Here is a 19,717-nt window from a genome sequence, read left to right as displayed (position 1 = left end):
CACACGGCTCCGCTCCGTACACCTCGTACACACACGGCTCTGCTCCGTACACCCGACTCCGCTCTGTACACACAGCTGAACGCCGTACACCTTGTACAAACGCACGCGATTCCGCTCCGTACACATGTGGCTACGCTCCGTACACCTCGTACACGCCTGGCTCCACTCCGTACACCTCGTACACACGGCTGCGCTCCGTACGCCTCGTCCACACGCGGCTCCGTACACACGCGGCTCCGCTCCGTACGCCTCCTACACGCGCGGCTCCGCTCCGTACGCCTCCTACACGCGCGGCTCCGCTCCGTACGCCTCCTACACGCGCGGCTCCGCTCCGTACGTCTCCTACACGCGCGGCTCCGCTCCGTACGCCTCCTACACGCGCGGCTCCGCTCCGTACGCCTCCTACACGCGCGGCTCCGCTCCGTACGCCTCCTACACGCGCGGCTCCGCTCCGTACGCCTCCTACACGCGCGGCTCCGCTCCGTACGCCTCCTACACGCGCGGCTCCGCTCCGTACGCCTCCTACACGCGCGGCTCTGCTCCGTACGCCTCGTACACGCGCGGCTCCGCTCCGTACGCCTCGTACACGCGCGGCTCCGCTCCATACGCCTCGTACACGCGCGGCTCTGCTCCGTACACCTCGTACACCTCGTACACACGCGGCTCTGCTCCGTACACCTCGTACACACGCGGCTCTGCTCCGTACACCTCGTACACACGCGGCTCTGCTACATCCACTCTGTAAACCCCTCCTGACCCCACACATAAACTTCAGCTCATCCAGCACCATGACAACCAGCACAGCAGAGTCCTGCATCCACTGAGGCCCCTGATCATGTGACCCCTGACTCCTCCCCTCCTGTGACCTCATCACAGCTCCTGTGCGCACAGAGCAGCCATATATGTGGTGGCGGCTCTGCAGGTGGAGGTATGTGGAGACCCCCATTACTGGCCGCAGGGGGCATTAACCCCTTCAGCACGGAGACTCTTTTGGGGTCTCTGTGTGGTGTGAACAGTGAGGTAACAGCTGTGGACAGAATGCGGCTTAGCTGGTTCCCGTTCACATTAGATACAGTCAGATGGCTGCAGGATGAGAGGACAGTGGAGAATCCGTAATCCGCAGCCTATAAACCATGGAGATGTAGGGCAGTTATCTGAGGCCGGAGTGAATGCTCCTCACAGAGATGAGGCGGGGGGTCTCTCTATAAATGTCCGGCGTCAGTGCCCCCCGCGCCCCTCACATCGTAGCCGGGGGTCAGAGTTCGGTGCTGAATGAATAATGTTATAGCAGATTATTGACTTCTGAGTAATAACAAAAACCTCCTGATGTGACAATGGGTGAAACACGCTGAGGAGACTGAGCACAGGTCAGCGAGCTCAGTAATAAAAACCCCCGGACACCTCAATGTGAATACTGTAGTACAATATGGGGGGTCACAGTGATCACCTGGAGCTCAGCAGGAGATATCTGCATCTCAGTAACATAGACCCTGGATACCTCCATGTGAATACTGTAGTATAATATGGGGGACACAGTGATCACCTGGAGCTCAGCAGGAGATATCTGCATCTCAGTAACATAGACCCCCAGATACCTCAATCTGAATACTGTAGTACAATATGGGGGACACAGTGATCACCTGGAGCTCAGCAGGAGATATCTGCATCTCAGTAACATAGACCCCGGATACCCCAATGTGAATACTGTAGTACAATATGGGGGGACACAGTGATCGCCTGGAGCTCAGCAGGAGATATCTGCATCTCAGTAACATAGACCCCCAGATACCTCAATCTGAATACTGTAGTACAATATGGGGGACACAGTGATCACCTGGAGCTCAGCAGGAGATATCTGCATCTCAGTAACATAGACCCTGGATACCTCCATGTGAATACTGTAGTACAATATGGGGGGACACAGTGATCACCTGGAGCTCAGCAGGAGATATCTGCATCTCAGTAACATAGACCCCCGGATACCTCAATGTGAATAATGTAGTACAATATGGGGGGACACAGTGCTCACCTGGAGCTCAGCAGGAGATATCTGCATCTCAGTAATAAAGACCCCCGGATACCTCAATGTGAATACTGTAGTACAATATGGGGGGACACAGTGCTCACCTGGAGCTCAGCAGGAGATATCTGCATCTCAGTAACATAGACCCCGGATACCCCAATGTGAATACTGTAGTACAATATGGGGGGACACAGTGATCACCTGGAGCTCAGCAGGAGATATCTGCATCTCTGTAACATAGACCCCGGATACCTCAATGTGAATACTGTAGTACAATATGGGGGGACACAGTGATCACCTGGAGCTCAGCAGGAGATATCTGCATCTCAGTAACATAGACCCCGGATACCTCCATGTGAATACTGTAGTACAATATGGGGGGACACAGTGATCACCTGGAGCTCAGCAGGAGATATCTGCATCTCAGTAACATAGACCCCCGGATACCTCAATGTGAATAATGTAGTACAATATGGGGGACACAGTGCTCACCTGGAGCTCAGCAGGAGATATCTGCATCTCAGTAATAAAGACCCCCGGATACCTCAATGTGAATACTGTAGTACAATATGGGGGGACACAGTGCTCACCTGGAGCTCAGCAGGAGATATCTGCATCTCAGTAACATAGACCCCGGATACCCCAATGTGAATACTGTAGTACAATATGGGGGGACACAGTGATCACCTGGAGCTCAGCAGGAGATATCTGCATCTCTGTAACATAGACCCCGGATACCTCAATGTGAATACTGTAGTACAATATGGGGGGACACAGTGATCACCTGGAGCTCAGCAGGAGATATCTGCATCTCAGTAACATAGACCCCCGGATACCTCAATGTGAATAATGTAGTACAATATGGGGGGGACACAGTGCTCACCTGGAGCTCAGCAGGGGATATCTACATCTCAGTAACATAGACCCCCGGATACCTCAATGTGAATAATGTAGTACAATATGGGGGGACACAGTGCTCACCTGGAGCTCAGCAGGAGATATCTGTATCTCAGTAACATAGACCCCGGATACCCCAATGTGAATACTGTAGTACAATATGGGGGGACACAGTGCTCACCTGGAGCTCAGCAGGAGATATCTGCATCTCAGTATCTGTGATTGGCGGATGCAGCTTAGCGGCTGAGTAACAAAGAGACAATATACCGGGAGCTACAAGGAGAGCAGCACAACGTATCAGCCGTGTGAGGAATTGCTAGAATAGGAGTTAACCCTTCTGTGTGGATTCTTGAGCCTCTGTAGGTAATAGACATTTATAATAAAATGTATTGAAGGGGCAAGAAGCAATAGATCAACAAGAACTCGTCATCCACATGAATAGTGACTGACGCTCGCTGATTGCTAGTTGTTCAGGGCTGGAATTGAGGTCAAAGTGCAAAAATAAGGGATGATTGTCTGTGGGATTTATACATGGGGAATGTTTCCATGTGCCATGAAGATGAATGTACAAGTTGGAATGATCTCTGACTACCTATGCTCTGGGAAGGAGCTAATAAAGTGCCCCAATAAAGTACAGCAATACTCACCTATAGAATAATAATATACTGTTTATTATTTTTATTATTAGTATCCAAGTCTGATACTAATAATAGTATCATACTGTGTGAGACCATCATACTGAGCTAGATGGGCACACAGGAGAACAATTCCCTTGTGATGAGTCAGATAGGGGTAAGTAGGTGAGAAATACAGACCATTGGTCTCTCTGAAGGAAAAACCTACAAACAGGGACGCCAATGCCCAATAGAATAAAATGTGTAAACCTTTATTAATTTCAACAAAGAACAAATAGACTCACACAAATATTAAAAAGAGGACCAGATGCAGAGTATGGTAAGTCACTCAGAAAGTGATTAAGACCTTTTCCTAGATGTAGCCCAAGTAAAGTGCTATACATGTGGATAAGGGCTGAGAGACTGAACCACTAATGGACACAGAGACATGGGAAGCAAGATGAAATAGACTTTCCAGCTCAAGCAAAGGGTGGCCACAACCTTATATGCACTTGTGCACATTAGACTGAAAAAACCTGAAGGACTGAACTGGAATGTAAATTGGTGTACATGCAGCATGTAAGAGCATGTTCACACATGGCCACTAACCAGAAAAAAAGACAGAAACACAATACACAAATACCCTGAAATAAATAAATAAACCACAATAGTGCATGAAAATAATAAAGGGTACTTAGTTAACATAATTTTGATCAAAATAATGCGAAAGCCTTATGTGTAATGTGCACAAGTGCATATAAGGGTGTGGCCACTCTTTGCCTGAGCTGGAAAGTCTATTTCACCTTGCTTCCCATGTCTCTGTGTCCACTGTTTTGGTTCAGTCTCTCAGCCCTTATCTACATGTATGTCACTTGACAAATGGTAAGGTTTTTAATATTAGAGTAAGGACTGTACCATAAGGGTCGCTACGACGAGGCGGGATGGCTTTCACATTATTTTGGTCAAAAATTATGTTAACTGAGTACCCTTTATTATTTTCATGCACTATTGCGGTTTGTTTCTTTGTTTATTTATTTATTTCAGGGTATTTGTGTTTTGTAAGAAAATCCTTACTGAGAGCTGGAAGAGCCGAGAAAACAGTGTAGACAATTTCTTCAAAGCAGAGAATGAAGTTTATTCAGAGGTACGTGGCAGAACAGTTCAGAAAGCAGGCAGGGAGAATATACTTGACACGCGCAGGTGTCTAGACGAGCGACACAGCATTAGGATATCTGGCGATGGTCTGGCCATGGTGTGGCTTCGGTCTGGCGATGGTGTGGCCTTGGCGGTGGACTGCCTTGGCGATGGACTTTCATGGACTGCCTGTAGACTGGCGATAGAATGGCCCTGAACAACAGTATCAGAGCCTTTTTATGCATAGCTTAAACAAAGGAACTACATATTGCGGCAAAAGGCTTATACATGATAACATCATACTGCAGGGAGGACGTGCATTTTAGAACACCAATGTGATAATGCAACATGACAATATTTATGAGTATTTTTACCAAACTCCATTAGAATCTATAAATTCTCATGTCGTTACTTAAGTAATGACTAGTGTTGAGCGATACCTTCCGATATCAGGAAATATCGTATCGGATTGGATCGGACCGATACTCAAAAAGTATCGGATATCGCCGATTCCGATACCGGAAACCAATGCAAGTCAATGGGACACTAATATCGGAATGAAAATAAACCCTTTCTTTCCTTGTAGGTTAATTCTACATGAAGTAAAACAACTAAGAATAATGTAGAATGTATTATGCGAAAAGCCAGCAATTCATCAGCGGCATACACCGGTACCCGACAATTTACAACAGAAAGAATAGAGCACCACACATAGATTAGATAGATAGAAACATGTCAGTCACATATATATGAAGTACAGTGACAGTGTTGCTTACTGTACTTGTCATTTAGTGTAAAGGATTTATTAAAAAAAATAATAGTGTTTTCATGCACCGTCTCTTTAAAAAAGCCGGCCGGCAATTCAGCAGCGGTACCCGACAATTTATGACAGACAGAATAGAGCTTCACACATAGATTAGATAGATAGAAACATGTCAGTCACATATATATGAAGTACAGTGACAGTGTTGGTTACTGTACTTGTCATTTAGTGTAAAGGATTTATTTAAAAAAATAATAGTGTTTTCATGCACCGTCTCTTTAAGAAAGCCGGCCGGCAATTCAGCATCTGTACCCGACAATTTAGAATAGAAGGAATAGAGAATCACACATAGATTAGATAGATAGAAACATGTCAGTCACATATATATGAAGTACAGTGACAGTGTTGATTACTGTACTTGTCATTTAGTGTTAAAATAAAGGATTTATTTAAAAAAAAATTGGCGTGAGGTTCCCCTTAATTTTAGTCTCTAGCGGAGGTTAAGCAGACAGCTGGGGCAGATGTTTGAAGCCTGGGAAGGGGGTAATACCCACGGAGCTTCCCAGGCTACTAATATCAGCCCCCAGCTGAATACATAGCCTTTACTAGCTATTAAAATGGGGGACCCCCCCCCAAAAAAAATGACGTGGGGTCCCCCCTAATTTAATAGCTAGCAAAGGCTAGGCAGACAGCTGGGGGCTGATATTAATAGCCCAGGAAGGGAGCCATGAATATTGACCCCCTCCCAGGCTAGAAACACCAGCCGTCAGCCGCCCCAGAAATGGCGCATCCAGGCATGCTTGCGCTCCTCAGCGTCTCTCTGTGACGGCATCCAGATGAGCCGACAATGAAATCGGCCCACCTCAGGCACGTCACTGACAGCGTGGGAGAATTCTCCTGCACTCAGCGCTTCAGCGTGAGAATTTTCCCACGCTGTCAGTGACATGCATGAGGTGAGGTCATGTCCAATGAACTCAGCTCACCTCATGCACGTCACTGACAGCGTGGGAAAATTCTCACGCTGAAGCGCTGAGTGCAGGAAAATTCTCCCACGCTGTCAGTGACGTGCATGAGGTGAGGTCATGTCCAATGAACTCAGCTCACCTCATGCACGTCACTGACAGCGTGGGAGAATTCTCACGCTGAAGCGCTGAGTGCAGGAGAATTTTCCCACGCTGTCAGTGACGTGCATGAGGTGAGCCGAGTTCATTGGACATGACCTCGGCTCATCTGGATGCCGTCACAGAGAGACACTGAGGAGCGCAAGCAAGCCTGCTCTTCTCAGTGTCCGCGGGATGACAGGCTGGATGGCAGCGTTCTGCTGCGGTCCAACCTGTCATCTCGATGTAGCAGAGCTGGAGCTGTCCTGGGAACCATGGAAAGGTAAGGATAAGGTTGCTTTATTATTTTTCTTTTATTGCAGGAGATCGTTGGCTTCAGCTGGAATGGGCGTGATGGTAAGTATAGTTTAATTTAGAACAATAAAGAATTGTGTCTTTATTTCAATTAAAGGACTTTATTCTGGGTGTTGTGTTTTTTTAAAATACTTTACTAGAAATTCATGGTGGTCATGTCTAATATTGGCGTGACCCCATGAATTTCGGGCTTAGGGCCAGCTGATAATGCCAAGCTGGCCTTAACCCCTTTATTACCCAGTGAGCCACCGCACCAGGGCCCTGGATGAGTTGGGTACAGCGCCAGAAGATGGCGCTTCTATGAACGCGCCATTTTCCGGGGCGGCTGCGAACTGCAATTTGCAGCGGGTGGGGCCCAGAAAGCTTGGGTCTCCCTGCGCTGCAGATTCCAGCCCCCAGCTGCCTAGTTGTACCTGGCTGGACACAAAAACAGGGCGAAGCCCCACGTATTTTTTTTTTTAATTATTTCATGAAATTCATGAAATAATTAAGAAAAAAAGGGCTTCCCTATATTGTTGTGTCCGGCCAGGTACAAATAGGCAGCTGGTGGTTGGGGGCAGCCCGTTCCTGCCTGCTGTACCTGGCTGGACACAAATATAGGGCGAAGCCCCACATCAATTTTTTTTTAATTATTTCATGAATTTCCTGAAATAATTAAAAAAAAATTGACGTGGGGCTTCGCACTATATTTGTGTCCAGCCAGGTACAGCAGGCAGGAACGGGCTGCCCCCATCCACCAGCTGCCTATTTGTACCTGGCCGGACACAACAATATAGGGAAGCCCTTTTTTTCTTTATTATTTCATGAATTTCATGAAATAATTAAAAAAAAAATACGTGGGGCTTCTCCCTATTTTTGTGTCCAGCCAGGTACAACTAGGCAGCTGGGGGATGGAATCTGCAGGGCAGGGAGACCCAAGCTTTCTGCCCCCTCCCCCCCCCCCCCCCCGCTGCAAATTGCAGTCCGCAGCCACCCCGGAAAATGGCGCGTTCATAGAAGCTGGATGCTGTACCTGGCTGGCATACAAAAATATGGCAAAGCCCACGTCAACATTTTTGGGAAAAATTAATTAAAAAATAAATAATAATTTAGGGACTGCATCTTTATTAACTCCTCAAATGTCATTTAGTGTTAAAATAAAGGATTTATTTAAAAAAAAAATTGGCGTGGGATCCCCCATAATTTTAGTCTCTAGCGGAGGTTAAGCAGACGGCTGGGGCAGATGTTTGAAGCCTGGGAAGGGGGTAATACCCACGGAGCTTCCCAGACTACTAATATCAGCCCCCAGCTGAATACCTAGCCTTTACTAGCTATTAAAATGGGGGACCCCCCCAAAAAAATGACGTGGGGTCCCCCCTATTTTAATAGCTAGCAAAGGCTAGGCAGACAGCTGGGGGCTGATATTAATAGCTCAGGAAGGGTGCCATGAATATTGACCCCCTCCCTGGCTAGAAACACCAGCCGTCAGCCGCCCCAGAAATGGCACTTAGCCTCGCTCTTCCACGCTGCCCTGGTGCGGTGGCAGGGGGTAATAGGGCTGGGGTTCATTTCAGCGCCAGCTGCCATGAAGCCCAGGTTAGTAATGATGGGCGTCTATAAGACACCCCCATTACTAACCTACAAAGTGTTAAAAAGAAAAAACACACACTACACCCAGAAAAAAATAATTTATTTGAAATAAAACACACCATTTTATTTAATTCTTAGTTTACTAAAAAAAAAAATAGTTACCTGTCCACGTTCCTGCGCTGATCTCCCATGCACAGCTGTCACATCTGGAGATGGTGACAGCTGTGCATGGCTGCTGTAAGCTCACGCTGCCGGGAACACGTCCGCTCCCGGCAGCGGGAGCCACTGACTGAGGTCACCGGAGTGCATTCAGGCAGCGCAGCTCCGGAGACCTCCTTTACGGCACTGCTGTACCGTGGGAATTTCTCACGATACAGCAGGGCTGTAAAGCAGCTAACCGGAGCAGCGCTGCCTGAACTCCGGTGAACCCGCTTATGCAATGACGGGGCTGCTTTACGGCCCCGTCATTCTAGCGGCGGCGGCTGTTCAGAGCGGTCACATTCTATGTGGCTCCTCTGAACTGGAGATCTTCGTGGGACACTCGTGGACTACTACGGAGGGGTAAGGATAAGGTTGTGGTTTATTATTTTATATTTTATTACAGGAGATCGATGGCTTCGGGGAATTAGGTGAGTATAGGTGTAGTTTTTTATTTTTTACTTTATTTTAGGTGGCGATCGGCAGGGACAGGTAATGTATAAACTAATTTACTGTAGGTAACCACTGGCCACCAATGACATGTATTTAAAATTTATTGGGGACCATGGGTCAATTTAAATAGCAGGATCAGGCTGATGGGAACTACTGCTCCCATCGAGCTGATCCTGCTGGCACGAGTGGACGGGGGACAGACATAGGCCGATGGGAGTAGTAGTGTCACATCGGCCTATGTCTGCCTGCACGCACACACCCCCAGACATCGCACAGACACAGCGCACACCCACACACACCCCCAGACATCGCACAGACACCGCACACACCCGCACACACGCCCAGACATCGCACAGACACCGCGCACACACACCCGCAGACACCGCGCACACCCGCACACACTCGCAGACATCACACAGACACCGCGCACACCCGCACACACTCGCAGACATCGCACAGACACCGCACACACTCGCAGACATCGCACAGACACCGCGCACACCCCCGCAGACATCGCACACACACTCGCAGACACACGCACAGACACCCACACACACTAATCATGACGGGCTGATGGTCTGGGAGGTGAGGCTGACCTGTGCGGCCGTGGGAAAGTTCATGTGAGTTCATGCAATGCAGTCAAGCATGAACTCACATGAACCCTCCGAGGGCACCGCGGCGACTTCAAATGAACAGCTGATCGGCATCACCTGATACCTCAGCTGTTCATTTGAAATAACCGGCGGGAAAGCGCAGCACAGAACGGGAAAGCCGGCGGTGAAGTCTTTTCACTGCCGGCTTCCCCGCCCGGGTCCTTCGCTCCCCGCTCCTTGGTGCTGCGCTCCCCGCCCGGTCTTAACTTACGATCAGGATGGGAGGTGGCGAGGGGAGCGGAGGATCGGGGTGGGAGGCTGCGGGGAAGCAGTATGGGGCTGTGTGATTGTTTAAAAGCCGGCGGCTATTTACCGCCCGCCGGTTTTTTACCGCGCGCCGGCTTTTAAACAATCAGGAGAATTCTCTCACGCTGGGATGGCATTCTGATGACAGGCTGGATCTCAGCTGAGTGCTGCCATCCAGCTTGTCATCGTTCAGAGACACTGCAGAGCGCAGGCATTATGGGAACTTCCGATTCCGGTATTCGATATTGTAAAAGTATCGGAATTAAGTATCGGAATTCCGATACCGCGAATATCGGCCGATACCCGATATTTCAGTATCGGAATGCTCAACACTAGTAATGACAGTTTCCTAATAATTCTCGACATATTGCCAACTGTATTGTCCTAATTTCCATACCACAATTACAAGGACATTATTTACTACCCTAAGGAATTGGGCCAAAAAATGGCAAATGGGGTTCAATGCCGATAAATGTAAGGTCATGCACATGGGAAAGAAAAACAGCAGTCACCCATACATATTAAATGGGAAACCTTTGGGGAAATCTGACATGGAGAAGGACCTGGGCGTCTTGGTTAATAGCAAATTAAATTGCAGTGCTCAGTGTCAGGCAGCAGCTGCGAAGGCAAATAGAGTCATGGCATGCATCAGAAGAGGAATAGGGGCATATGATGAGAACATTGTTCTTCCTCTGTATAAAGCGCTGGTAAGGCCGCACTTAGAATATTGTGCACAGTTCTGGGCTCCGGTGCTCAGGAAAGACATATTGGAGCTAGAGCGGGTACAAAGGAGGGCGACTAAGGTAATAAAGGGAATGGAGGGACTAGAATACCCAGAGAGGTTGTCAAAATTAGGCCTATTTACGTTGGAAAAGAGAAGGCTTAGGGGAGACCTCATAAACATGTATAAATACATCAGGGGGCAGTACAGAGATCTCTCCCATGACCTGTTTATACCAAGGATGGTGACAAAGACGAGGGGGCACACTATGCGTCTGGAGGAAAGGAGGTTCCTGCACCAGCATAGAAGGGGATTCTTTACGGTAAGAGCCGTGAGACTCTGGAACTCTCTGGGAGAGGAAGTGGTGATGTCCAACTCACTTAATGAGTTCAAGAGAGGCCAGGACGCCTTTCTTGAGAGCAATAAAATTACATATTATGCTTAGTGATAGTTAATTAATCCAGGGATTTAATCTGACTGCCAGATTGGTGTCGGGAAGTGAATTTTTCCTCAATGATGTAAATTGGCCTATACCGCATGGTTTTTTGTTGCCTTCCCCTGGATCAACGCTGCGGAATAGCTGCAGTGCACAAGAAATAGGCTGAACTGGATGGGCGCTTGTCTTTTTTCGGCCTTATAAACTATGTAACTATGTATGTAACACTACTTATTTACTCTTACATTGACCTGCAGCTGTTGCTATTAACCTTTATGTATACTAACCATACCTGCTAATGGCACTGACATCATTTTATGATTCCCTTGTGACTAGGACGCACAGGAAATGCATCTCATTAGCTCAAACTTCTGAACAAGATGGCTGCTAGGTTTAACATGGCTGTTCAGAATATTAGGACTTCTCATTCTCTTACATGTTTCTGTCTTTGTTTTTGTCTGTTTGGTGGCCATGTGTGAACATCCTCTTACATGCTGCATACACACCAATTTACATTCCAGTTCAGTCCTTCAGGTTTTTTCAGTCTAATGTGCACAAGTGCATATAAGTGTGTGGTCACCCTTTGCCTGAGCTGGAAAGTCTATTTCATCTTGCTTCCCATGTCTCTGTGTCCATTAGTGGTTCAGTCTCTCAGCCCTTATCCACATGTATGTCACTTAACAAATGGTAAGGTTTTTAATATTAGAGTTAGGACTGTCTCATAAGGGTCGCCGTGATGAGACGGGATGGCTTTCGCATTATTTTGATCAAAATTATGTTAACTAAGTACCCTTTATTACTTTTATGCACTATTGCGGTTTATTTATTTATTTCAGGGTATTTGTGTATTGTTTCTGTCTTTTTTTTTTTAATTGATATCATATTGTGTGCCAGGAGGAAGACATCAGATAGTACTTTCTGAAGGAAAGCAAAGATTGGCAGTGGGAATCCAGATTACATGCAGGGGGCATAGCTCTGGCCAGGAGGCCTACTTAAACGGTTCGGAACTCTGCCGAGTGGGAACAGAAGACCAATAGGCCTAATTAAGGGAAGAAAACTTCACTAAGGTGAGCAGCAGGATGAGGTCCTTCGCTCAGGCCAGGAGGCCTACTTAAACGGTACAGAACTTTGCACTGAGGAAGCAGAAGACCTAATTAAAAGGGATTAAGTTAAGGAAGGATTCCTTATCTTAGACAAATAGAATTTATGGAAACAATTGTCTATAGTAGACAGGAAGCTACAGTGTTGCCAAACTGGGACACCAGTTCTCCTACGGAGAGCTGAAGATGCAATGCTTCAACAAGAAGTGTGTGGCCCTCATCAGATGAACTTTGAGAGTATCAGTGAGGAGTTGTACCAATGCACCTCAGCCAGTGAGGTCCTCACAAATAAACAGGGAGCTAACAGTAAAGGAATGTGCACACGATCCGGACAGGCAGCTCTTTGGACGCAGTATACTTTATGATGCATCCAAAGCACTGCGTTATATGAACGCAGGTGAATCCCCATGTGTTCATTGAACCATGTGTATTCACTGCATTCAATACATTGTAGTGATCTAATTTCTCATGTGGAGACTAGCGACTCCACATGAGAAATTGATATGCTGCGGTCTGGAAAGATGTGCCGCATGTCCATGTCCGCGGGTGATCCGCAGGTGCACGGAGACTCATAGTGGACATGGGATTTCTACAAATCCCATCCACTATGCTGTAACATCTCTCCGCTGCTTGTTTGACACTGCATTAGTATGCAGCGTCAAACCCGCAGCGGCTCCTGATCGTGTGCACATACCCTAACTATGAGGGGCCATAGCGACACGTCTCGCCCTATATAGTCCCCACAGGTGATGATGGGCCTTCCCATAATGATTTTCTGGACTGTTGTAGCTTGTAACAAAACTTATGTGCCACCACATGTAACCGGAAAATCTTGACTCTGCATAGTGTAGAAGAAGCATTCATAAAGTGTTGTGCCTGCTATCTGATGTATATGCTTCTCATCAAGTTCTTGTTAAGTAAAGAAAAGTTTTTTGATTTTTGGACTTTGGTCTCCCTCATTCATCTCCATACCATCTGGTCCTGGCCTGCCAAGTACAATGACAGCATGCGATCTGCAGAGTCAAGAGATATGCCAAATACATATATATATTTTTTTCCTTTTGGGGTTGAGGGGCCCAATTACAGCTATTGCTGTGGGACCTGTGATTTCTATCTACACCACTGTGTACAAGATGTGTAAAGGATAATAGTGTATTATGAAGTTGTTATGGACGTGACTTAACTAACATTGTGCAGTGAGTAATACCATCTGGACCTGGCCTGTCAAGTACATCGGTAGCATGCGGTCTGCAGAGTCAGGAAATATGACTCCAAAATGCCAAAACTGATTTATTTATTTTTTTCACATTAAACCTTTTTTTTAAACAACTCTGCTTAGTGCGATCATACAGCAATACAAGCCACTGAAGGCTCCGGTAATGCACTGTACTACTGTAGTGCTGTGTACTATCACTGCTTGTCATGTAATACTAACGGCCCCATACACATGAGATAAGTGTTGGCTGATCGGTCATTTGGCAGATGGCTATCTCTCCTGACTCCCCCATACACACAAATATTCCAGCTTTCCTGTGATCTGTATGAGGGTCGCCTCCAGATTCCTCTAGCGGAGGATTATCTACAGGAAGAACAAACGGATTAGCATCTGAAATTCAGTATGCCAAATCCTTCTCTGCCCTGGCATAATCTGTCAGGAGGCCCCCAAATACATTATATTGTTGAACAAACCACCGAAATTAGTGCTTTCATCAACTTTAGGCTAATGTGTCTGGGGGCATTAAAAGGTAACTTATTGGACGCTGCCTCTGGCCTGGCCTAATAGACATTCGTACATTACAGGCCCAGACACCATTATTAGGCATTTAAGTATCGTAGTAACTAGGCAGCCCCCTGCTATCGAGTACTTGGGGGAAGGGGCATTGAGCTGAATTCTACCAAACCCTCTTAGATGCCATGTTTGCTTTTGACAGCAGCAAGTGGGTAAGCTGCCAGGGTTTTGTGCAGCCACACCTGTGCGATCCCTGCGACGTACATCTATGTCCTGATGCTCAAAAGAGTTATTTTTTTAAAAAACAAATGTTTAACGTATTAAAAAATAACAAAATGTATCTTATGCGTTTTGCATGTTTTTTTTTATTGTTACATGAACTGATGGTGCCAATTTTCTTTTGAAACATTTTAATATCTTTTTTTCTGGTGTTTTTCTTGTAATATAAGGCCAGAAATAAACCCCATAAAACACTGTACATGGAGACTTTGGCATCAAATCATTTCTGTCTGCCCTGTTTGTGCAAATAAAAAATCTTTTATAAAATCCTCAAACTTCTGTGTGTAAATCAGAAATGAGATGTAACATGATATAAGATTACAGTCCGGGGAAGACAGGAAACGTTCATATAGACGGCCAGTGGAGATGTAGTCAGTGACGGACTCTGGCCGAATATGTTTCTAGAGCCGTAGTAGAAGATGAAGATGTCGTCCTCATCATGAAGTAGTTATTTCTCATGTCACGTGTAATGAATATCTCCTGCAGTATTGCTAATGCCGATTCCAGTGTTGGTAAATGAGATGAGAATTGGCAATACGGAAGATGAGTCTATGAGAAACGTATTCAGCTACAGACTCCAAGGAAGAAACTGCTTGTTGTCTGTGGCCTAAAATATATAGGTTTTATTAGCATATATAAAGAAGAAAGCTAAATTCTTTAAAATAATAAATCTCCTCATATGTTTCCTTTATTTTCTCCAGTAATTGTATTATTACACAGGATTTTTATGATGTTACATAGGCTCATCTTCTTCTCATTAAGGTCTCTACAATATCGGATCCTCTCAGTGAAGATCTACTATAGAAAAGAGTTTTCCACATTTACCAATCAAGGATGGATATGGACAGGGACAAGATGGCGGAGAGGATATTACACCTCACCCTAGAGATCCTCTTCCGGCTTACTGGAGAGGTACGAGATTCTGATGACGTCACATTACCTCATTATCTATGGGAATAACGGATGGACAGAACTGGAGAGGTGAGGACTCTGGAAATGTCTGTAGTGAAATTTATTAATGTGTCTCTCCATAACCAGGATTACAAAGTAGTGAAGAAGACCTCTAGTGAGCGCTGTCAGGCCCCTGTGTCTGAGGGATGGGGAAGACCCTTGAGCTCAATCATGGGTCCTCCACCTCACCCCCTGATACATGAGGACATCAATGACCAGAAGATTCTAGAACTCACCTACAAGATGATTGAGCTTCTGACTGGAGAGGTGACACTGCTGGGAATGCTGGGACCTTATACAGTAATGCTATGAAGGGATCGGGGGGATGATGGTATCATTGTTTGTGTCAGGTCCCTATAAGGTGTCAAGACTTCACTGTCTATTTCTCCATGGAAGAGTGGGTATATTTAGAAGGACACAAAGATCTGTACAAGGACGTCATGATGGAGGTTCCCCAGCCCCTCACATCACCAGGTAATAGACAGGACTAAATACACATGGCCTATAATTATCTGTATGTAAAGAATGAATTCAGTCCTGTATGTGTTTCCACCAGATCTATCCAGTAAGAGGACAACACCAGAGAGATGTCCCCGTCATCTTCCACATGACTGTAAACAAGAAGATCCCAATTTTCCTCAGGCTCATCAGGTAGATGGAGAGAAGGTGTCATGAGATCTCCCCTATGATGTTTAGACGGCTTTGAAGGTCTTGTTTTCAGTCTTGTTTTATCAACCAGTATTATATGTTTTATACTTGTGTAATGAGAACGGTGGATATGGCAGGATTAGAGCTGATCATACAACCCCTGGCAAAAATTATGGAATCACCGGGCTCAGAGGATGTTCACTCAGTTGTTTAATGTTGTTGAAAAAAAGCAGATCACAGACATGGCACAAAACTAAAGTCATTTCAAATGGCAACTTTAGGGCTTTAAGAAACACTAAAGGAAATCAAGATTAAAAATGTGGTACTCAGTAAGGGTCATTTTTTTTTAGACCAAGCAGAGGGAAAAAATTATGGAATCACTCAATTCTGAGGAAAAAATTATGGAATCACCCTGTCAATTTTAATTTCCCAAACTAACACCTGCATCAAATTAGATCTGCTCGTTAGTCTGCATCTAAAAAGGAGTGATCACACCTTGGAGAGCTGTTGAACCAAGTGGACTGACATGAATCATGGCTCCAACACGAGAGATGTCAATTGAAACAAAGGAGAAGATTATCAAACTCTTAAAAGGAGGTAAATCATCGCGCAATGTTGCAAAAGATGTTGGTTGTTCACAGTCAGCTGTATCTAAAGTTTGTATTTGGTCCAGATAACATGGGAAGGTTGTTAAAAGCAAACATACTGGTAGACCAAGGAAGACATCAAAGTGTCAAGACCGGAAACTTAAAGCAATATGTCTTCAAAACAGGAAATGCACAACAAAACAAATGAGGAATGAATGGGAGGAAACTGGAGTCAATGTCTGTGACCGAACTGTAAGAAACTGCCTAAAGGTAATGGGATTTACATACAGAAAAGCTAAACAAAAGCCATCATTAACACCTAAACAGAAAAAAACAAGGTTACAATGGGCTAAGGAAAAGCAATCATGGACTGTGGATGACTGGATGAAAGTCATATTCAGTGATGAATCGCGAATCTGCATTGGGCAAGGTGATGATACTGGAACTTTTGTTTTGTGCCGTTCCAATGAGATTTATAAAGATGACTGCATGAAGAGAACATTCAAATTTCCACAGTTATTGATGATATGGGGCTGCATGTCATGTAAAGGCACTGGGGAGATGGCTGTCATTACATCTTCAATAAATGCCCAAGTTTACATTGATATTTTGGACAGTTTTCTCATCCCATCAATTGAAAGGATGTTTGGGGATGATGACATCATTTTTCAAGATGATAATGCATCCTGCCATAGAGCAAAAACTGTGAAAACATTCCATGAAATAAGACACATAAGGTCAATGTCATGGCCTGCAAATAGTCCGGATCTCAATCCAATTGAAAATCTTTGGTGGAAGTTGAAGAAAATGGTCCATGACAAGGCTCCAACCTGCAAAGCTGATCTGGCAACAGCAATCAGAGAAAGTTGAAGTCAGATTGATGAAGAGTACTGTTTGTCACTCATTAAGTTCATGCCTCAGAGACTGCAAGCTGTTATTAAAGCCAGAGGTGGTGCAACAAAATACTAGTGATGTATGGGAGTGTTCTTTTGTGTATTTGTTTTTCATGATTCCATAATTTTTCTCAGAATTGAGTGATTCCATAATTTTTTCCCTCTGCTTGGTCTGAAAAAAATTACCCTTACTGAGCACCACATTTTTAATCTTGATTTCTTTTAGTGCTTCTTAAAGCCCTAAAGTTGCCATTTGAAATAACTTTAGTTTTGTGCCGTGTCTGTGATCTGCTTTTTTTCAACAACATTAAACAACTGAATGAACATCCTCCGAGCCCGGTGATTCCATAATTTTTGCCAGGGGTTGTAGATGTGACTCCTCCATCTGTCTGTGACTTTTACAATATTTGTTTCAGGGTGAAGATCTGACCCATATTAATACTACAGAGACCTACAGTGCCTACAAGTAGTATTCAACCCCCTGCAGATTTAGCTGGTTGACACATGCGGAATTAACTTGGCATTGTGACATTTGTACTGTAGATCAGCCTGGAAGTGGGAAATGCACTGCTGCAAATATTGTTTTTTTTGTTTGTTTGTTTGTTTGTTTTTTTTAAAACGTTAAAAGTTAATTCAGAGTGTCATTTGTTATTCAACCCCTCAAACCACAAGAATTCTGTTTGGTCCCCCTAAAGTATTAAGAAGTAGTTCAGGCACCAAGAATAATGAGCTTCACATGTGTGGATTAAAGATCTCTTTTGCCAGCCTTTTCTGACTATTTAAGACCCTCCCCAAACTTGTGAACAGCACTCAGACATGGTCAACATGGGAAAGACAAAGGAGCATTCCAAGGCCATCAGAGACAAGATCATGGAGGGTCACAAGGCTGGCAAGGGGTACAAAACCCTTTCCAAGGAGTTGGACCAACCTGTCTCCACTGTAGGGAGCATCATCCGTAAGTGGAAGGCTTATGGAACTATTGTTAGCCTTCCACGGTCTGGACAGCCTTTGAAAGTGTCCTCCCGTGCCGAGGCCAGGCTTGTCCGAAGAGTCAAGGCTAACCCAAGGACAACAAGGAAGGAGCTCCAGGAAGATCTCATGGCAGTGGGGACATTGGTTTCAGTCAATACCATAAGTAACGTACTCCACCGCAATGGTCTCCGTTCCAGACGAGCCCGTAAGGTACCTTTACTTTCAAAGCGTCATGTCAAGGCTCGTCTACAGTTTGCTCATGATCACTTGGAGGACTTTGAGACAGACTGGTTCAAGGTTCTATGGTCTGATGAGACCAAGATCGAGATCTTTGGTGCCAACCACACACGTGACGTTTGGAGACTGGATGGCACTGCATACGACCCCAAGAATACCATCCCTACAGTCAAGCATGGTGGTGGCAGCATCATGCTGTAGGGCTGTTTCTCAGCCAAGGGGCCTGGCCATCTGGTCCGCATCCATGGGAAGATGGATAGCACGGCCTACCTGGAGATTTTGGCCAAGAACCTCCGCTCCTCCATCAAGGATCTTAAGATGGGTCGTAATTTCATCTTCCAACAAGACAACGACCCAAAGCACACAGCCAAGAAAACCAAGGCCTGGTTCAAGAGGGAAAAAGTCAAGGTGTTGGAGTGGCCTAGTCAGTCTCCTGACCTTAACCCAATTGAAAACTTGTGGAAGGAGCTCAAGAATAAAGTCCACATGAGACACCCAAAGAACCTAGATAACTTGGAGAAGATCTGCATGGAGGAGTGGGCCAAGATAACTCCACAGACCTGCGCCGGCCTGATCAGGTCTTATAAAAGACGATTATTAGCTGTAATTGCAAACAAGGGTTATTCCACAAAATATTAAACATAGGGGTTGTATAATAATTGACCCACACTTTTATGTTTAAAATTTAATAAAATTCAACTGAGCAACATAACTTTTTGGTTTGTAAGATTTATGCTTCTGTTCATAAAACCCACTCTCGTTTGCAGTTTGAAGGCTCTAACTTATTTGCATCTTATCAAACCAGCTAAATCTGCAGGGGGTTGAATACTACTTGTAGGCACTGTATGTGAGGGGTGATGAGCGGTGTAAAGAGGAGATTCCTACATATGACTACCCAGGTGAGTAGTGACCACTAAATGTAGAGAAGTCACAGATTCTTCTCAGTCACCGGCTGTGGCTGCTTTATCGGTGGTGTAGTCCGGCCGTATCGCAATCGTGTGATCACCATTTTGCCACTGGAGTATAACATTCGCCTCCATCTGAAAATGTTCAAGTGACTTTGTAAATTGTGAAAGCCCTTTTCTATAGAACGTACAACCTGGAGGATCCACCTACCCCCTGGGATTAGATGATGCTGACCATTACCTACCCAGGTCTGTAAACTACAAAGCCAAATGACAGCGTATATAGAATGTGCT

The 19,717-nt window shown here is 45.4% G+C and overlaps 1 protein-coding gene across 2 annotated transcripts; it reads left to right on the top strand.

Annotated features, from left to right (window-relative positions):
- The first annotated feature begins 861 nt into the window (after positions 1-861).
- Positions 862-18,163, top strand: LOC141194350 (gastrula zinc finger protein XlCGF66.1-like). Of its 2 annotated transcripts, XM_073662252.1 has the most exons (8): positions 862-928; positions 4,579-4,678; positions 12,017-12,189; positions 14,993-15,142; positions 15,269-15,448; positions 15,532-15,655; positions 15,738-15,832; positions 17,726-18,163. In XM_073662252.1, the coding sequence occupies exons 4-8, from the start codon at positions 15,065-15,067 to the stop codon at positions 17,777-17,779; spliced, it is 531 nt and encodes a 176-aa protein (XP_073518353.1). In that variant the 5' UTR covers positions 862-928; positions 4,579-4,678; positions 12,017-12,189; positions 14,993-15,064; the 3' UTR covers positions 17,780-18,163. The 2 variants fall into 2 exon arrangements, with proteins under 2 accessions (XP_073518353.1, XP_073518352.1); XM_073662251.1 differs by lacking the exon at positions 862-928 and having other exon boundaries at positions 4,337-4,678.
- Positions 18,164-19,717: the final 1,554 nt, after the last annotated feature.

This window comes from Phyllobates terribilis, unplaced genomic scaffold, assembly GCF_046119375.1.
Source record: "Phyllobates terribilis strain yellow unplaced genomic scaffold, ASM4611937v1 Scaffold_69__1_contigs__length_7402412, whole genome shotgun sequence".
Taxonomy (NCBI): domain Eukaryota; kingdom Metazoa; phylum Chordata; class Amphibia; order Anura; family Dendrobatidae; genus Phyllobates; species Phyllobates terribilis.
The sequence above is the reverse complement of the archived record's forward strand: the minus strand, read 5'-3'. Positions and strand labels throughout refer to the sequence as shown.